Below are 17,611 nucleotides of genomic sequence, written 5' to 3' on the forward strand. Positions count from 1 at the left end.
ATTATTTATATAACAAATATTATTTTAGTTGACTTTGTCTAATCACAATTTGCTGCAAATTTACTTGATATAATTTTTAACTAGTTTCTCAATTTGAACCTAATATTGTGTTAGGAACTCCTTATAAGAGTGATATGGGCAGAAAAAGGGGCTTATATGCTATTAAACCAGTATAAAATAACATTTGGAGATAGTTGTTTTATCTTTCATATGGTCAAATCTCCTTAAATAAAAACCAACTGCTTAATAAATGAGTAGCACAGCCAGGCATTGGTGACATGCACCTTTAATCCCAGCACTCAGGAGGCAGAGACAGGTGGATCTCTGTGGGTTTGAGGCCAGCTTGGTCTACAGAGCAAGTTCCAGAACAGTCTCCAAAGATATTCAGAGAAGCCCTGTCTCAAAAAAAAAATGAATAAACAAACAAATAAACAAATGGGTGGTACTATTATCTCAGAACACAATTGTGGACTTCCCTCCAAATCGTAAGGCACCATCTTTTTCCTGTGTGGTTGAGAGGATGAGCTGTGATTTTTGTTTTGCTTACAGTGTCAGTTGGATATGAATATGAGTCGTGTTTGGACCTGACTCTGTGGGAAAAGCGGACTGCTGTTTTGCAAGGCTACGAGTTGGATGCTTCCAACATGGGTGGCTGGACGTTGGATAAGCATCACGTACTGGATGTCCAGAATGGTGAGAGCCCGCCTGCAGTTAACGCTAAGCACCCTCACACAGACCCCACGACAGCAGGACTCTATCCTGTAGACACTGTGGGAGTAGAATTAGTCAGAAAAAGGGGATAAAGAGATAACTAGAGGCCGGGCGGTGGTGCCGCACGCCTTTAATCCCAGCACTCGGGAGGCAGAGGCAGGCAGATCGCTATGAGTTCGAGGCCGGGCTGGACTGATAGCCTCCAAAACAATACAGAGAAACCCTGTCTCGGAAAAAAAACAAAAAACAAAAGAGATAACTAGAGGACCATAAAAGTCCTCCAGTTACATAATTCTCTTACTGGATTTTAAAATATTCCTATGTTCGTTGTCACAGTAGTTTTCCCATTAGAGTATAAGTTGCTGACTTTGGTGAAACTGCTCTGCCTATGTAAGTATCTTCTCCACAGATTCATTGTGAATTTCGAATTGCACACTGAAGCATGTGTGCCAAAGGGTCCTGGAAGGGACCACCAAAACTGGAGACAACGTGATTTAGTTTAAGCAAAGAAAAGAACCCGTGTGACTTTACCAATAGATTTCCAGTAGATTCATGACTCTTAGACAATTAATCTGCCCCAGCTGTGTAGCTGAGTTTTTTCCCCAAGCTCTATTTAGTCTTTATTGAGGAAGAAAACAAAAACAACAAAAAACCTGTCACTCAAAAATATTGTAGCTTGATTTTGTGACTTTTGGCAGAAATATAAATGATGATTTCAGAAAAAAATCATAAAATATTACTTTTAGCAGTCCTGATAATATGATAATAAATGTCCTCCAAAGAAACACATTTCAGACATCCCAAACCAAAAATACATCATAGTATGTGTGAGAAGGAATTCTGTTGCCTCTACTCGTTTCTGACATTGTTTGCGGTTGTCCACATGTCAGAGCATCCAAAGGTGCCTTGTCTTTAAAAGCGGGGCTGTAAGGTAACCAACTCTAACCTGTCTTAAGCCTTCTCATACCGAGAAGTCTCTGCTCTCCTTCTATAAATAGCTAGAGATGTCTGTGTTTTCTGAGTCATATGCCTTTTGACTTTTTGGAAGAGTTGGAATGCTGGAGGAGACTATCAAACAATGAGATGTTCATGACTGCCAGGCAAGTTTGGAGTGATAACTTTGATGTTTGCTCTGTCTTTAAAAATAGGAGTACTGGGGCCAGGCAGTGGTGGCAAACACCTTTAATCCCGGCTTTTGGGAGGCAGAGACAAGTGGATCTCTGTGGGTTCAAGGCCAGCTTGGTCTACACAGCTAGTTCCAGGAAGGTCAGGGCTACACAGAGAAACTCTATCTAAAAAAAAAAAAGTATAAAGTACATCAACTTTCTAAGTATATTGACTGGAAAGTAGCTTCCGGGTTAGTATTTGAAAATGCTGTTCCTTATCTTCAGGAGAGGTAGGGCTTGGATCACTCTGGAAGAAGAATAAATGGAAGGCCTCTTCACACCTTTCCTGGTTTTGCAACAGTGGTTGGCTCTGTTCCTTCCCCGTGTGTCCTGGTTTTCAGTTTGCAGTCCCAAAGGCTGGGAACAGGGCCCATCTCAGCCACCACACACAGCACATACATTATAAATGCAGGGGTGATGTCTTCCAGGTGAACAGCGCTTGCCTAGGAGGCCCAAAGCCCTGGGTTTCATCCCGGTCACCCAATCAGCCAGGCTTGTAGCACACACCTACCCATTCCAGTTCCTGTGACGAGGTGAAGGCAGGATGGCCAGAAGTTAAGGATCATCCTTGGCTACATAGGCAGCTTGGAAGTATCTAGAAAACTTTAAACCCTCAAAAGAGAGGAAGAAGGGACTCCCACCCGTGAAGAGCACTCCATATGTTGTCTCGAAGCTTCCCTTGAGTCACTGGTGTTATTTGAAGTGGTGGTAGTCTCAGTCTGTGATGTGAGTCATGCGATCGTGGTCTTTCAAAATGCAGAGGCATGCGCCAACCATGTTTGTCACTGCTGCCGGTTACATTATTTAAAATTATAGTCCCCGCATCTTCCACATATTTTCATATCCCTGCATGGGTCCCTCACAAACAAACACGAGGGAGAGCTGTCCTAGGTATGCTCTAGTTATAACGAAACTACAGCATAAAATTCGTAGCCAGTTAGTTAGTAACAGGATTTCTCCAAGGGACTAAAAAAACAATAGGATGAGCATAGGCATCAAGCCCCAACAGGGACCCTGTAACTCACCACTGTTGGGAATACTTGATTGTAGCATTCCAAAAACTCAGGAAGTATACAGGCATTGTGTAGGGCTACGTAATATAAACATATATAAGCAAGCACATTCTAAACCAGAACAATATATGGAGGGGGATTTATTATAACACTAAATCAGATTTTAGAACTCAACTGCCAAAAATTCTGTCTTTCCAAAACACTGATGTGTTACAACATGTCACTTGAAAATATGAAGACACCTGAGTCCTCCAGTGAACTGCAGTCTACAGTGTTATCCAAGAGCAGTGTGGTGGCTTTCCAAAGTGATGCGTGTCTAACTGAATGAACAAAGTGATTTGTAACCGTGGCAAGCAGGATGGGCTATGATGGGGGAGAAGAGGAGACCCAGATGTGGGTGGTGACAACTGCTGGTTCAGGAAGCCTTGAACTTGCAAATACTGTAATGCTGACCGTTCCGCCGTGTTGTCAGAGAGGAAACTCAGCAAGGGCCAGCCATTTGAAGTTACAGCATAGGGTTCTTCTGATAAACACTGCAGAACCAACTCTCCCAGGAAATTATACTTCCATAAGCGTCAAATAATGCAATCACAGGGTTATCACTATGCCTTCTTTGAAAATTCAAGGCAAAAAAGCATTTCATTTCTTGTTATGATTTAGACTTACCTAAATTATTTTCTCTTAAATTTGAATAAACCTGTTTTATCATTCCTGATTTCTTTATGTAAATGTGCCATGATTATTACATCACCCAAATAGCAAGGCATTTAAAAACATAATCACAAAATGCACCTAAAATGCACTGAGCTATAAGGGGAATGCAATTATTCTGATCACTTCTTCACTTTCAAATTATCCCAAAGTGGAGGAAAAATCACGTTTTCGAGTTTTCTGTCTATGCTTTCACAAAATTATTCTTTTGCCAGTCTATCTGTTGAGAAGTACAGTCATTAGCTCTGAGAACTACTTTGAAGCATAGAACGCCCAATAAATACAATATATACAGCTCTAAAGCCAACGTAGCAAGTGGTTTATACAGCTAAGAACATGTGAAGGCATGTGGTAAAATATGCATGGGATGGAACCAGCTGACCAGCCAGTGGATGAGAGACCCAAGCCATTGATCTGCACACAGTAGCATCGAAGTGAACCAAAGTGAAGTCTCAATGCAAATCTAGTTTCTTACCAGCAAAATGTTGAATATTCCTCTAGTGGTTTTTTTCCCTCACATTCTCAATGAAGGCCATTATGAAGCAGACTGACATTTTTGTCTTTATAAAATTATTGACACTTTCACACCTTATAGCAGAGTTCCATTTGAATAGCAAACTGGCCTTCTGCACCAGTTTCGTTGGGTCTAACATTTTAAATAATTTTAGACAGACAGACAGATGAAAGATAGATAGATAGATAGATAGATAGATAGATAGATAGATAGATAGATAGTTACCCCTTGACAATATAGTAAAGTTAAAAATAGGCCTCTATAGGCCAGGGTATGGCTCAATGATAGATTATGTGCTTACTATCGTGAGACTTATAGAAAAATTCTTTCTAACTTTGTTTCCATAAAGTGTTTTTAACTTTTTGTAAACTCATGGCAAATTCATAAGAAACTCATATTCCCAGGATACACTTTTATTAATCAGGTTACTATGTAATATTTCCCACATTGATTAACAATTAGGCAAGCTTTGTGGTCCCTGCAGAATATTATATAGAGCATGGTTCTCAAACTTGGTTGCACATTAAGATCACCTGGAGAGTTTTTAAAAATCTAAACGCTAAGGCTACACCCTGACCAATTAAATCAGCATCTCTGGGTGTAAGGACCAGCCATCAGAATTCTTTTATGGCACTCCAGACTATTGCAATGCGTAGGCAAGATGGAGGATCACTGGTGTTGAGAATTTGGGTTTCCAATGATTTCTCTTAGTCCTTTGCCCCTCTCACTTCCTTTCTATTCATAACAGACAGTACCTTTTTTTTTTAACTATAACTATGGAATTTATCACGCAATGCCTTAAAGTTTCCAGTCCTCGATTGGAAAGACATCATCGTGAGGTTTCTAGAGGACATGTTTGCCCTTCATCATTCACGCACACCATAAGAAAACATGCGCTTTCTTTCAGGTATACTGTATAAAGGAAATGGGGAAAATCAGTTCATCTCCCAGCAGCCTCCGGTGGTCAGCAGCATCATGGGCAATGGGCGGAGGCGCAGCATCTCATGCCCAAGTTGCAACGGGCAAGCGGATGGGAACAAGCTGCTGGCACCAGTGGCGCTAGCCTGTGGGATCGACGGCAGTCTCTACGTAGGGGATTTCAACTACGTCCGACGGATATTCCCTTCTGGGAATGTAACAAGTGTTTTAGAACTAAGGTATGTCTTTCCTCTGTTGAGGGCGCTAATCAAAGACCAACATACACTTAAAAATGAAGTCGGATGTGATATGTTGATTTATTTGCTTAAACATGCATCCCCACAGTTTAAAACTTACCCTAGGAAGGACACAGTTCTTAACTAGAGATAGCTATTCATGTGTAAAGTTGTCTGATACAGAAAATGTCTTACTCGTTCCAGTGACTTTTTTTTTCCTTCTGTCAACTGACAGGTAAAAGGATAACTTTTTAATTTCTTTAATTTTCCTTAGACTAAATCGCACGCAGCACAGAAATTCATCTTTTATTTCGCAGTTGAAATGGAGGCCTAAGATGTTTTCTCTGGCACCAAGATATGATATTGAAAAGCAAGACTATATGATGCTAGGTTGGGTCGAACCAATCATTAGCCATAATTTGAATAGTAAAACAGCATGTCATGGTCTTGCTTTGTTTTAAGTGTGATTATCAACCAATTCTGACAGCAGTTTGATAAGCTTTGCTTACAGAGCTCATTGCCACTGTTCTCTCGGCTTAAATTGCAATTTTCCATACAAGTAATTAAAACCCCAATATTGATCTCATTCTATTTCAGAAGCCTTTTCTAACTCTGCTTTCTTTCTTACCTTTCTTTTATCTGCTTCCACCAAGAAATAAAGATTTTAGACATAGGTAAGCATCCTGCCTAAAGGTTATTCCATATTTTCCATTGTCCTTTTTATGTTTCAATGTGACTCTCAGAAATTGTTTTTTAATACCATCATCTTGAGAGGGAACACAGAATCACAGAACATCTAAGGAATTAAAAGTGCTTCACTGGATAATTACATAACTTACTGCAAAATATGTTGTGTGATGGGGTTTTAGAAATATTTTCAAGTTGGTTCATAAAAAAATCTTGTCATAAAGAATTCTAATGTGTAGTTACTGACTTATGTAACCTAAGACTTATGAAACAGAACTAAGTTTCAAACACAGCAGAGCCTAAGGAAGTAGTGTAGTTTGACCTGTATCCAGGACAGATCATGTCTTGTTGGCCACAAAGCTAATTCCGTTAGGCAAACTATCTACTAAAACTAATCAGAAAATATTGTACTATGGAAAAAAATTTTAAGTTGTATATGAACATACTGCTACAGACCTTCACTGAACTTGGGAAAGATCCCTACTCTACAGCATCCTACGAGTTTATCTCTGCCTGTTTTCTCTAATTTTCCTAAACTGGAAGAGGCATTAGATGCCAGAAGTAGTGTTTTGTTGCCATTATTATGCAGGGAAAGACTTTCTTTACAGTTAAAGATTCTGTATTGATCTTATACTTTCAACTAATGGCCCAGTCACATGCTAAGATTAACACTAAATCTCCCCAGAACACTGAGCATCCTGTTAGAAGCCCCAACAGAATATCAACACTTCTCTGCTTGTTTTCTTGGTAACTATGGAGAAACGAGGAAAGTCAGACAGGTATGCACACCAGCCCCATGTGAGAATGCCGCAGGCGATGTAGGAAAGACCGTGAAAGCCTACCTTTTAACAAGCTGGCCTATTATATAGCAGGCATCGTGCCAGATGCCTCTTGCCTGTTATTAGCGAGCCACACAGTAATCCCTCAGCTTACACATGAGGTAATGGAGATTGGAAGACATTACACCTCATCCCAAGACACACAACTAAGAAACGTGAAACAGATTTGAACCCCTCTCATGTGTATGTTCTTTCAACCGTACCACACCTCTTGTCTATATATATGCTCGCCATGGCTAGGATTCTATAAGGAGAGTTCCTAGAAACAAAAAACTGCGGGAGAGGGGGCTAGACCCATTTCAAAGTCATGTTTAAGTTATTTACAATTATTCTCCCCTGGAGAAAAAAATCTCTGGGTTTGAAACGTTGTTGTTCTGCATACTGCCGTAGAGTATGAAGTCAATATATACTAACTCATGGCATTTGGCACTGACACTTACTGTAATCCCTCTGCCCTGGTCCTCTGTCAGCTCTCTCTGTCTGTGTGTCATTCTGACCATATTTGATCGTCTACATGTCCTTTCTGTGTCACCCAGGCATGACATACTATTTGTGTTGTGTACTGATGCGCATGGGTGTTAAAACTAGCAGTGCTAAATGGTGAGTTCCCATGTGCCAGACACTTTGATGAATGGTAACCTAAGACTAAACTCTCAGAAACTGACATACAATAACACACCAGCCATTTATGTGACTGACTGGCATCTGCAGTGTTATTTTTTGACACATCGTGTGCACCACTGTCCCGTGAAAATGGTTCTTGGAGGAAGAGATGGCAGCATAGTAAGGAAAGTCCCAGAAAGTTCTGACATCTGAGCTAGATCTAAAAATATAATCTGTTTAATCAGAACAGCAAGAAGCATGGCATTCATGGAATGAAACAACAAAAGAGAGGAAATAAATATACTGGGGTCTAAGAGGAAGGAAGTGAGATAGCCCACGAGTACTTATACCCCCCCCAAATAAAGTAGGGATTTGTATGGATAACAACGAGAGACGCGGTTGAAGCCTGTTATGGTCAGCTGAGGACCAGCTTGAGGTCACTGCAAACATTTACTCAAAGAGTGAGGAACTATTTTAGGGTCATGAACAAGTGGCGTGTTCAAAGTGGCCTTTTAGGAATATGAATCAGCTTGGTAAGGTCACTTAGAAAGTTAATTCACTAGACCATGAGGGGGAGCATACCTAAAAGAGAAGACTTAACAGTGAAGGAAGACAGCCGGCAGGAAGCCAGACAGTGGAGGGGCTGTACCTCCTGGGCAGTTAGAAAGATGAAGCCACAAGCCTCACCCAGTGGTACACATCTCCAATCCCAGCCCTTGGGAGGTTGAAGCACTTGGGTTGCTGCAACTTTACAGCCACCCTGGTCTACAGAATGGGTAGAAAAACGAAAGGCAAAGATGAACGAGGGTTTTGAGCCCCATTCATCAAACAGATAATGACATCATCAGTGCAATTCATGGTTTAGTGTGTTGAATAACTATCTAAATTGACCTAACGAAAATCAACATACTTAAGTTCATTGGTGTGTCCTCATTTGGCTTCTTAAAAACTGAAGTGATTTCCAAACCTAGTGAGACAAGCCTGTAATCCTAGCTACTCAGGACACTGAGTCGGGATTGCAAAGCTCAAGGTCAGCCTGGGTAAGAACCTGAGACCCTCAAAATACGGGGATAAAAGGCATGAGTGTAGCTCAGCAGCAGAGCACATGCCCGGCACGTCCAGCATGTGACATGCCCTCATCTCAATCCTCATCACAAGAAGAAAGACATGTCTTGAAGAGAGAGAGGGAGGGAGGGAGGGAGGGAGCCTGGCTTTCATTATGGCCTCACTTTTCTGCCTGGTAGAGCAGTTGTGAGCAAATCAAGGACAGGCAACGGGAAGAAAGGAAGTCCTAAAATGTGTCTAATTCTACTTATAGGAATGGCATTGTCAATTGTAGATGATTTAATCAATATAGGCTAACTGCTTCTGGTCCTCTTCCTGTATCGAATATACCATAAATTGTCATTAATTATACTAATGGAAGCCATAATAAAAATATTGGTCAGGAATATTAAGAGGCAATCTTATTATTTAAAGATTCAAATATTATGCCAAGTTATTAAGTACTGCCAAAAATTCTGTAAAATAAAATTCCTTAGTTATATTTAGTTATACTCAGTCATCATTTAATATTTTTACTTAACTGGGAACATTAATATGATTGTAAAATGTGTTTCTGTTCGGTATTATAACTCTCCCCCTCTGATGTTTATTATTTTTCTAACAAACCCTCTAATAGATGCTAAGTTTTAGCTCACCCTTGTTCAAATTCCTTATGTTCCAAACTAAAATCCTGAAGTTAATTCATTAATACCAGCCAAGGGGCATTTAAACATATAGGACCAAAAATGAAATCAACTTTGTGAACTTTATATTACCAATTAAAGGATCAAAGAAAATCTCTATCACAAGTCTTATGAGACTGAATTAATTAAATTTTCGATATAAAATTATCAAAACTTGCGTCAGCATTTCTTATTGTTTTACTAGAAAGACCATCTCCCAGGTCTCCATTTGCAATCATCTAAACCGTCTTTGGGCCACCATAAAAGAGGCAGTTTTGCTTTTAAACATAAATAGAATTTGTTATGCTTCCTCTAATGCTTTGTGGCCTAAGAGCTGCGGCACTGTTTCCCAGGGAAAGCTAACAAGTGTTACTAGCGTGCATTCTCTGCACCATTCTCTGCAAGTGTTTCTCTCGTCTCCAATGGTTGAATGATGAGAAAATAAATGAGTGTCACCATCTCGCACTTGCCCCTGGGTCTGTGTCCAATCGGTAAGACTATAGGGACGCTGTCTTGATAACTGGCATCTAGGTCATCCTCAATGAGTTAAGAATCGAGGTGCAGTATAGAGCAGATGCCGGCTGGAGCTCACCTCCTGACTTTTGGCAGCTGTTAGGCACAGCTGTCATTTTAAACCCTTCTGTAACAGCAAAATCTCAGCCAGTTCCACAGAAATGCTCAGGGTTTCTATTGTGGAGCACAGATTTCCCCAAAACATGGCCTTTGTAAATCCCTGTGCCCTGAGGCCAACTGCAGACCCATCGTGACCTCTGATCACATCCTGAATGTGCTTCTCATCTGAAGCACACTGCCCCTCTAAACCAAAACACCAGCCCCTTGGTGACCTTTGGGACAACAGAAAGCAAGTGTCAGGGAATTCCTCAGGCCTAAAATTCAATAATCCTGAATCAAACTCCAGTTGTGTATGTGATTCAGAAGTCCTCTGTCACCTGCCTGTCAACTTAAACCTTTCCAAACTCATTTTCATCCTAGTTTTTTGTTTTGTTTTGTCTTGTTTTATTGGGGGCGGGCAGGGTATCATCCTTTAATTTTATTTTTAGAATTTCAAACATGTATGCTGTATTCCAGTCATTTCAACTCCTTCTGCTTGCCAGTGCTGTGTCCCCTCAAATTTGACATCTTTATTATTGTTATGTGTGCCTGTCTGTGTCTCTGTCTGTCTGTGTGTGTCTATGTGTGTGTGTCCTACTAAGCCCATATAGTGTGGCTCATATGTGAATGTGTTTAGGACCAACCACTTGATTGTATGGCAAGCATTTTACCCTCTGGGCCATCCACCCAGCCCTGGAGCTGACCACTTGAAATTGGATAGCCTGTCAGAGAGCTCATCCCTGATGAAAACTGATATACTCATTATCTCTGTCTATCTCTGTATCTCTCTCTGTCTCTGTCTCTCTGTGTCTCTGTCTCTCTCCCTCTCTCTCTCTCCCATCAACTCTTCATCTAGGACCTTGTAAAATTTCCCCCATCTGTGTTGGCATGTCACCTGGTGGAGTCATTTTTGTCCCATTTTAGCTCTATAGAGATGCTTCCCACCTGTATGAGGCCAGGGTCTAAGGGGTGGCTGTCCTTTGCCTCCGACACTGCACCTCCTGTCTTGGATATGGACACTTTCATGCTGTTCTGGGCAGTAGAATTGTGTGCACAATGAGACGCTTCTTCCTTAGATTTTATAAAGCTGTGCTGCTTGGTTTGAAAGTGACTATGTCTTCAAGATATTGATGCAAACAGTAATCCCAGCACAGCAGAAGTAAAGGCAGGTGGATACTGAGTTTGCAGCCAGGCTAGGCTACTTGTGAGTTCAAGGCCAGCCTAGGTCATATGATGAGATCTGTGACAGGCAGAGTAGTCCACACTTCGTTCCTATGGGTGTATAGATAATAAGAGAAAAGTGTCAGCCGGGCGGTGGTGGCGCACGCCTTTAATCCCAGCACTCGGGAGGCAGAGGCAGGCTGTGAGTTCGAGGCTGGGCTGGACCGATAAGCTCCAAAACAATACAGAGAAACCCTGTCTCATAAAAATAAAAATAAAATAAAATAAAAGAGAAAAGTGTCATAACCAACCAAAAAGCTGTTCACAGTTATCGTATAATCAGGGAGATAGGGAAGACTGGAGAAGTCTCTCCAAAGGCACATCTTTTACATAAACCCAGCCTGATGGATCTGACCCTTGATAACTAACTATGCAAAGCTGAAAGGCCAGCTCTCAGACTGTGGGTAGAAATGTGTTCACAACCGTACCATTGCCCTCAAAGGAAAACAGTGTCATCGCATTTATCATGGTCAATTGGCCATTTGTTACAAATCAGGATGTTCTTATTCTCTCACTTGATTCTGAGTCCTTCGGAAAACTGTTTATCCTTAACATCTCCGTGTACTCAAGGCCTCTTGGTGTAACCTGACTCTTCTTGCTTAAAGATACCAAAGACTGGAAAGGAGACAAAGGTTAGGAGCTTTGTGTAACTGACCTCACAGCCATAGAACCCTCTTGCACTCCAAAGGTCGCTACTGACTCCATGATCAGCTATGCTCCCCCACCAGTGTGAGACACTAGTAGGAACTATGATGTTATTGTAACAAAAGCCCCTCACATTGAAGTACACACATTACCACTTACACAAAACACGACATTAGAGTTGGTGCTGTAAGACTGCTCACTATGCCTGCAAGAAGACCTCGGTTCAAACCTCCCACACCCACATTAAAACTGAACACATTTGCACGTGCCTGTAACTCTAGCACTGGGAGGCAGAGGCAGGTGGATCCCAGGTCCTCTCTGGTCAGCTATTTTAGCTGACTTTACAAGCTCCAGATTCAGTGAGAACCTCTATCTCAAAAAATAAGCATGGAGACAATAGCGGAAGACCCGACATTAACCTTTGGCCTATACACACATATACCACACACACACACACACACACACACACACACACACACACACACACACACACACACAAAGCTAAATAAAATTTAAAAAGAACATTAAAGAGTAAGAATTGTTTCATTATAGTGTAACATAATTAGCATTAAAATTTTGCTATATCATTATTATAATTAAAATGTTTATATTAGGCTTATACTACATTTATTTTTGAGAATATAATAGAATTACATCATATCCCTCCTCCATCTTCACCCTCCAAATTCCTTGCTGTCTTTCATATCCATAGTCTCTTTTTCTTTAGTTGTTGTTGTTGATTTGGGTGGTGGTGAGTGTGTGTGTGTGTGTGTGTGTGTGTGTGTAACTAATTGTGCTCTTCCCTGGGGAAGACTGTTTCTCCTGATCATCTCAGGATTCTTGTTTCCTGGGGTTCCTTATGTAGGGCTGAAGCTCCCTGAACCTTCCCCCTTCTTGTTAACATGTCTTTTGGTGTCATCCTTGTGCAGGTCATGTTTAGGCAGCCATGGTGATTCATGTATGTAGCATATCTGACATTTCTAGGAGATACAATCTCACGGATGTACACTAAATAAATGTATGACTTTTGGTGTATTTGATCATAAAGAGACAGAAGGGATAGAGAAGGGGGGGAGGGAGAGACTATAAAGCCAAGCTTGTCATCAAAAGACACGTTATTTTTCCATCTTTGCCATCCTCATTGAAACAAGTCACTTAAACTATTTTTGCCTTTTCCAGCAGACCATATTTGCACATGGTCTAAAAGTCACACTCCTGAGAAAATGGCGTTCAGAGATTGCCTTCCACATTTAAATGGATTATCTTGTTTTATCCCCATAGTTCTGAACAGACACTGTCCCAGTACCATCTGCTGTCCTAGACTTCTATAGAGCAACTACCAGTGAACATGATGCTACATTCTCAGGCAGGGGCATATTGTCAGTGAGGTTCAGTAGCCAGAGCAAAGCGATGATTCCTGACAGTAGAAAGACGTTCTCCATTAAGTCAATGGAGAACGTGCTGGAGAGGTCTTTCCTCAGAATAAACTTCATCTGTCTGTCAGGGGCAAACAAAAATAAATAAATAATTGTAGAGAACTTGCTAGCTTACTTTAGGCTAGAGCATATTGCCTCCAAGGGTAATTGTTTTTAAGAATGACTGTTGCTAGGGACTGTTGCTAGGGAGAGATGGCTCTACAGTTAAGAGCTCGTATTGTTCTTCCAGAGGACCCACGTGTGATTCCTCACCCTCTTGGCAGCTCCAAACAGCCCAGACTCCAGCTCCAGGAGATCTGATGCCCTCTCCTGGCCACCACTGGCACTAGCATGCACATGGTACACACACATACAGGCAAAACATCCATACACGCCAAATAAAGAATAAAGAATAATGACTGACCAATGGTTAAGTCCTCAACACCAACCCAGAAAGAAAAATATCACAGTCTTAAAAATATCTCATCTTGGAGACTTGGTACCTTAGATCACAGTCCCTTACGCCATTATCACTTAGCCCATTCTTTGCCCAGCCTTTGACAGTGGATTGCAGCTTATAAGCACTTACTCGTGGTGTGTTTATTTCGCTTCTCATTTCCCTCTGTGTACAAGGATTAGCTCTCTCCTAATATTTACATGTGAATCTTTCTACAGTAGCAACCCAGCTCACAGATACTACCTGGCTACGGACCCGGTCACAGGAGATTTGTACGTTTCTGATACTAACACCCGCAGGATTTATCGCCCCAAGTCACTCACCGGAGCAAAAGACTTGACTAAAAACGCGGAAGTAGTTGCGGGGACCGGGGAACAGTGCCTTCCTTTTGACGAAGCCAGGTGTGGGGACGGGGGAAAGGCTGTGGAAGCAACTCTCATGAGTCCCAAAGGTACTTATCAATTTAGGCTTTTCTTTTGGCTTTATGTTTTTAACGGAAAATTCCTTCTGATTCGGTATTGTGTTTAAAACTGAGTATGATGTTTTATCTTCAACTATGTCCTGGAAAGCTGTTATTACATCTACTGTTAGGAAACAGCTAGACGCTACGTTGATTTTTTTTTTTTACAGTAGATATAAGATTCTTGAGTTTTTAAAAACAGAAGTCATCATACTGTTTTTTTTTCCAACTTTTCCAAGACTGAAGCCACCACTCTATATTATTCGGGTCACGTCCTATTAAACTTCAGATTCCTTCACTGTCCTGGAATTTCCTTGTCATGAATGAGTCCCAGGCCTCTTTAAAAGCATCACTAAGCAACCCTATTAGCTTTCACCCACTTCGGAGCTGTTCAACTTTTGTCTCTATGCCATGGGAAAATCTGCTGGCTATGAGGAATTTGGGGAGGTAACGGGCTAAAATTCTATGTGATAAAAGCTTTTAAGGACTCAAGATTGACTCCTTCCTCAAGCCTTCTGCCATCCATTACAATGGGTTTGGGTTTGGAAACTTTCTTTTTATTTTCATTATAACTAGTGAGGATTGTGTGAGCAGGGGCTGGAAAAAATATTTGCTGTACTGAATTATTCATAATGGCAAATTTCATTGTAACAAGGTCAGCTAAATGCTAACCTCAACTCAGATCTGCCTTTGTTGGAAGAATGTCGTGGCTGTAAGTTGGCTGTAACAGAATCTGAGCCTGACTCTATAATGTATAGCCTCCATTGGAACTATGAATGTTATTTTGTGTTAGAAGCATACAAGTACTATGCCTAAGAGGTTCATACCCAGGATAGAGATTCTTAGAGATTTGGATTCTTTGCTGTGTTTGTTTATTCACGTAAATGTACTTGAACTGTGAATACCTGTGTGTGATTTTTTTCTTAAGATTTTACAATCAGCAGTTTTTTGTTTTGGTTTTTGGTTTTGTTGTTGTTGTTGTTGTTGTTGTTTTGGTTGGTTGGTGGTTGGTTGGATGGTTGGTTGGTTTCTAATTTTTGGGTTTGGGGTTTTTGAAGACAAGGTTTCTCTCTGTAGTCCTGGCTGAACTGGAACTCACTCTGTAGGCCAGGCTAGCCTCAAACTCTGAGATTTACCTGCCTCTGCCTCCCAAGTGCTGGGATTAAAAGCATGTTCTGCTTTACAATCAACAATTTTACCTGCTACCTACCACCCACTTTATAACAAGGCTAAGTTTTGAATTTGCCATTGGTCCTAAGGATTCAATAAAAATTAATTATTTTTATCTTAAAATGGTAACACTTACTTCTCTTGGATAAAGGGATGGCGATTGATAAAAATGGATTGATCTACTTTGTTGATGGAACCATGATCAGAAAGGTTGATCAAAATGGAATCATATCAACTCTCTTGGGGTCCAATGACCTGACGTCAGCCAGACCTTTAACCTGTGACACCAGCATGCACATCAGCCAGGTACTGTAGATTGTAAACCAAGCTGTCCGTTTTGCTTCCGAGTGATCTCCATGTACTCTGTCAATAACCGGTGATGGCAACATGTTAAATTGCATCTGTCAGGCGTGGCAGTGGTTACAATACAACTGTTCTATTTAAGTGTGCATCAGGAGCTACTAAAAGTTATATTCTTCTGTAATTCTGCATTTGATGAATTCAGTGAAATACGGCACAATTAGCGCTAAGAAATGCTAAGCGTGTGTAATAAATTCCACTAAAGTAGCAGCATGCAGACACTCCAAAAAGAACAAAACAGTTTAAGTCCCTAATCTTTTGATTGCATAGGCTCCTTGAGTACAAGAAAAAACACACTACGATTAGTCCCAAGGGGCTTGCTTGTGTTTAGAATTAGGAACTTAACTATTGGCCTGATTGAAAACACAATAGAATACTAATGTATTCATAACCTAGGAAGCCCTGTTTGGCTGTTACTACAAGGAACATATGTGTTCATATCTCAGTGATATCTGTTGACTCACATTGTAGAATTTCATTTTCTGTTTGGCTATAACAAGCAAATCTTTGCATGCACTGCATTTTTAAATAAGATGTTATTTCCTACATTCATCTCCACTCAAAAATTATAGGTTTGTTTTACCACCATTATGGGGGGGGGAATTTTTTAAATAGTTTATCAAGTTAAGGCTAATTTCCCTGAATGGTGCAATGTACTCTTCTAGCAAATTAACTGCAGTGTAGTAACTGACTAACCAGGTCATTTCTTTCTTTATTAAGGTACGTCTGGAATGGCCCACTGACCTTGCCATTAACCCCATGGACAACTCCATTTATGTCCTAGATAATAATGTAGTTCTACAGATCACCGAAAACCGTCAAGTTCGCATCGCTGCCGGGCGGCCCATGCACTGCCAGGTCCCTGGAGTGGAATACCCAGTGGGGAAGCATGCGGTGCAGACCACACTGGAGTCAGCCACTGCCATTGCGGTGTCCTACAGCGGGGTCCTTTACATTACCGAAACGGATGAAAAGAAAATCAACCGAATACGGCAGGTCACAACGGATGGGGAAATCTCCTTAGTGGCTGGAATACCTTCAGAGTGTGACTGTAAGAATGACGCCAACTGTGACTGCTATCAGAGTGGAGATGGCTATGCCAAAGACGCCAAACTGAGTGCCCCATCCTCCCTAGCCGCCTCTCCAGATGGTACGCTGTACATTGCAGATCTGGGAAATATTCGGATTCGGGCCGTGTCAAAGAACAAGCCTTTACTTAACTCTATGAACTTTTATGAAGTGGCGTCCCCGACTGATCAAGAACTCTATATCTTCGACATCAATGGCACTCACCAGTACACTGTGAGCTTGGTCACAGGTGACTACCTGTATAACTTTAGCTACAGCAATGACAACGACATCACCGCAGTAACAGACAGCAATGGCAACACCCTCCGGATACGAAGGGATCCGAATCGAATGCCGGTCCGGGTGGTGTCTCCGGATAACCAAGTGATATGGTTGACCATAGGCACCAATGGATGTCTAAAGAGCATGACTGCTCAAGGGCTGGAACTAGTTTTGTTTACTTACCATGGCAACAGTGGGCTTCTAGCCACCAAAAGTGATGAAACCGGATGGACAACATTTTTTGAGTAAGTATAAGAAAATTTTACTCTAACTATAAAAGACTGATATCACAATAGAGTCTGTAATAATACATGCTTAAGTTCTGAAGGAAACTATGTTACTGAGGTTCTAACATTTCTATAATTTTTATATCCCTTTTTTAAAAAAATGCAAAATTATGAAAATTAGATGCAGAACCTTAGAATAGACCCATACATGTGAAACTCCTTGGAGATTAAATTTCATTTAGTTCTATGGTAAACTTACCTCTCCTTAGGAACTGACATTTTGCACCTAGTACACTTAGCAGATTAGCGACAGATCTTTCAAAGAACAACTGTAGCTTTAGTTTCAGGCCTAAACCCTCTGGGTTTGGATTTGCCTGGTTGATAAAGCCGACTGTGGTGGGAGCTTTCACTGAAGAAGGACTTTGAAAATGGTTCCCAATGAACTTGGCCGGCTACCTCAGTACCGCGAGAATGTTATTCTTATCAAATAGAGGGCTTAGCTTTTCACAGTCAGTTATTGGAGGAGATAGACTGCACTTTAAAAGACTTTGCAGCCATATGCAAATCAG

General features: G+C 41.1%; 1 protein-coding gene across 8 annotated transcripts in view; it reads left to right on the forward strand.

Moving 5' to 3' along the window:
- The window catches only part of Tenm3 (teneurin transmembrane protein 3), a 1,762,555-nt gene that overhangs the window by 1,702,485 nt on the left and 42,459 nt on the right, over positions 1 to 17,611 (forward strand). For 6 of the 8 annotated variants that reach the window (XM_040731875.1, XM_040731877.1, XM_040731878.1 and 3 more), the window contains 6 exons: positions 550 to 693; positions 5,023 to 5,272; positions 5,923 to 5,943; positions 13,694 to 13,926; positions 15,257 to 15,411; positions 16,186 to 17,060. In XM_040731875.1, the coding sequence (XP_040587809.1) occupies positions 550 to 693; positions 5,023 to 5,272; positions 5,923 to 5,943; positions 13,694 to 13,926; positions 15,257 to 15,411; positions 16,186 to 17,060 (1,678 nt within the window). The remainder of the gene's footprint in view (positions 1 to 549; positions 694 to 5,022; positions 5,273 to 5,922; positions 5,944 to 13,693; positions 13,927 to 15,256; positions 15,412 to 16,185; positions 17,061 to 17,611) is intronic. The other 2 variants (XM_040731879.1, XM_040731881.1) reach the window with 1 other exon arrangement.

This window comes from Mesocricetus auratus, unplaced genomic scaffold, assembly GCF_017639785.1.
Source record: "Mesocricetus auratus isolate SY011 unplaced genomic scaffold, BCM_Maur_2.0 Super-Scaffold_100026, whole genome shotgun sequence".
NCBI lineage: Eukaryota > Metazoa > Chordata > Mammalia > Rodentia > Cricetidae > Mesocricetus > Mesocricetus auratus.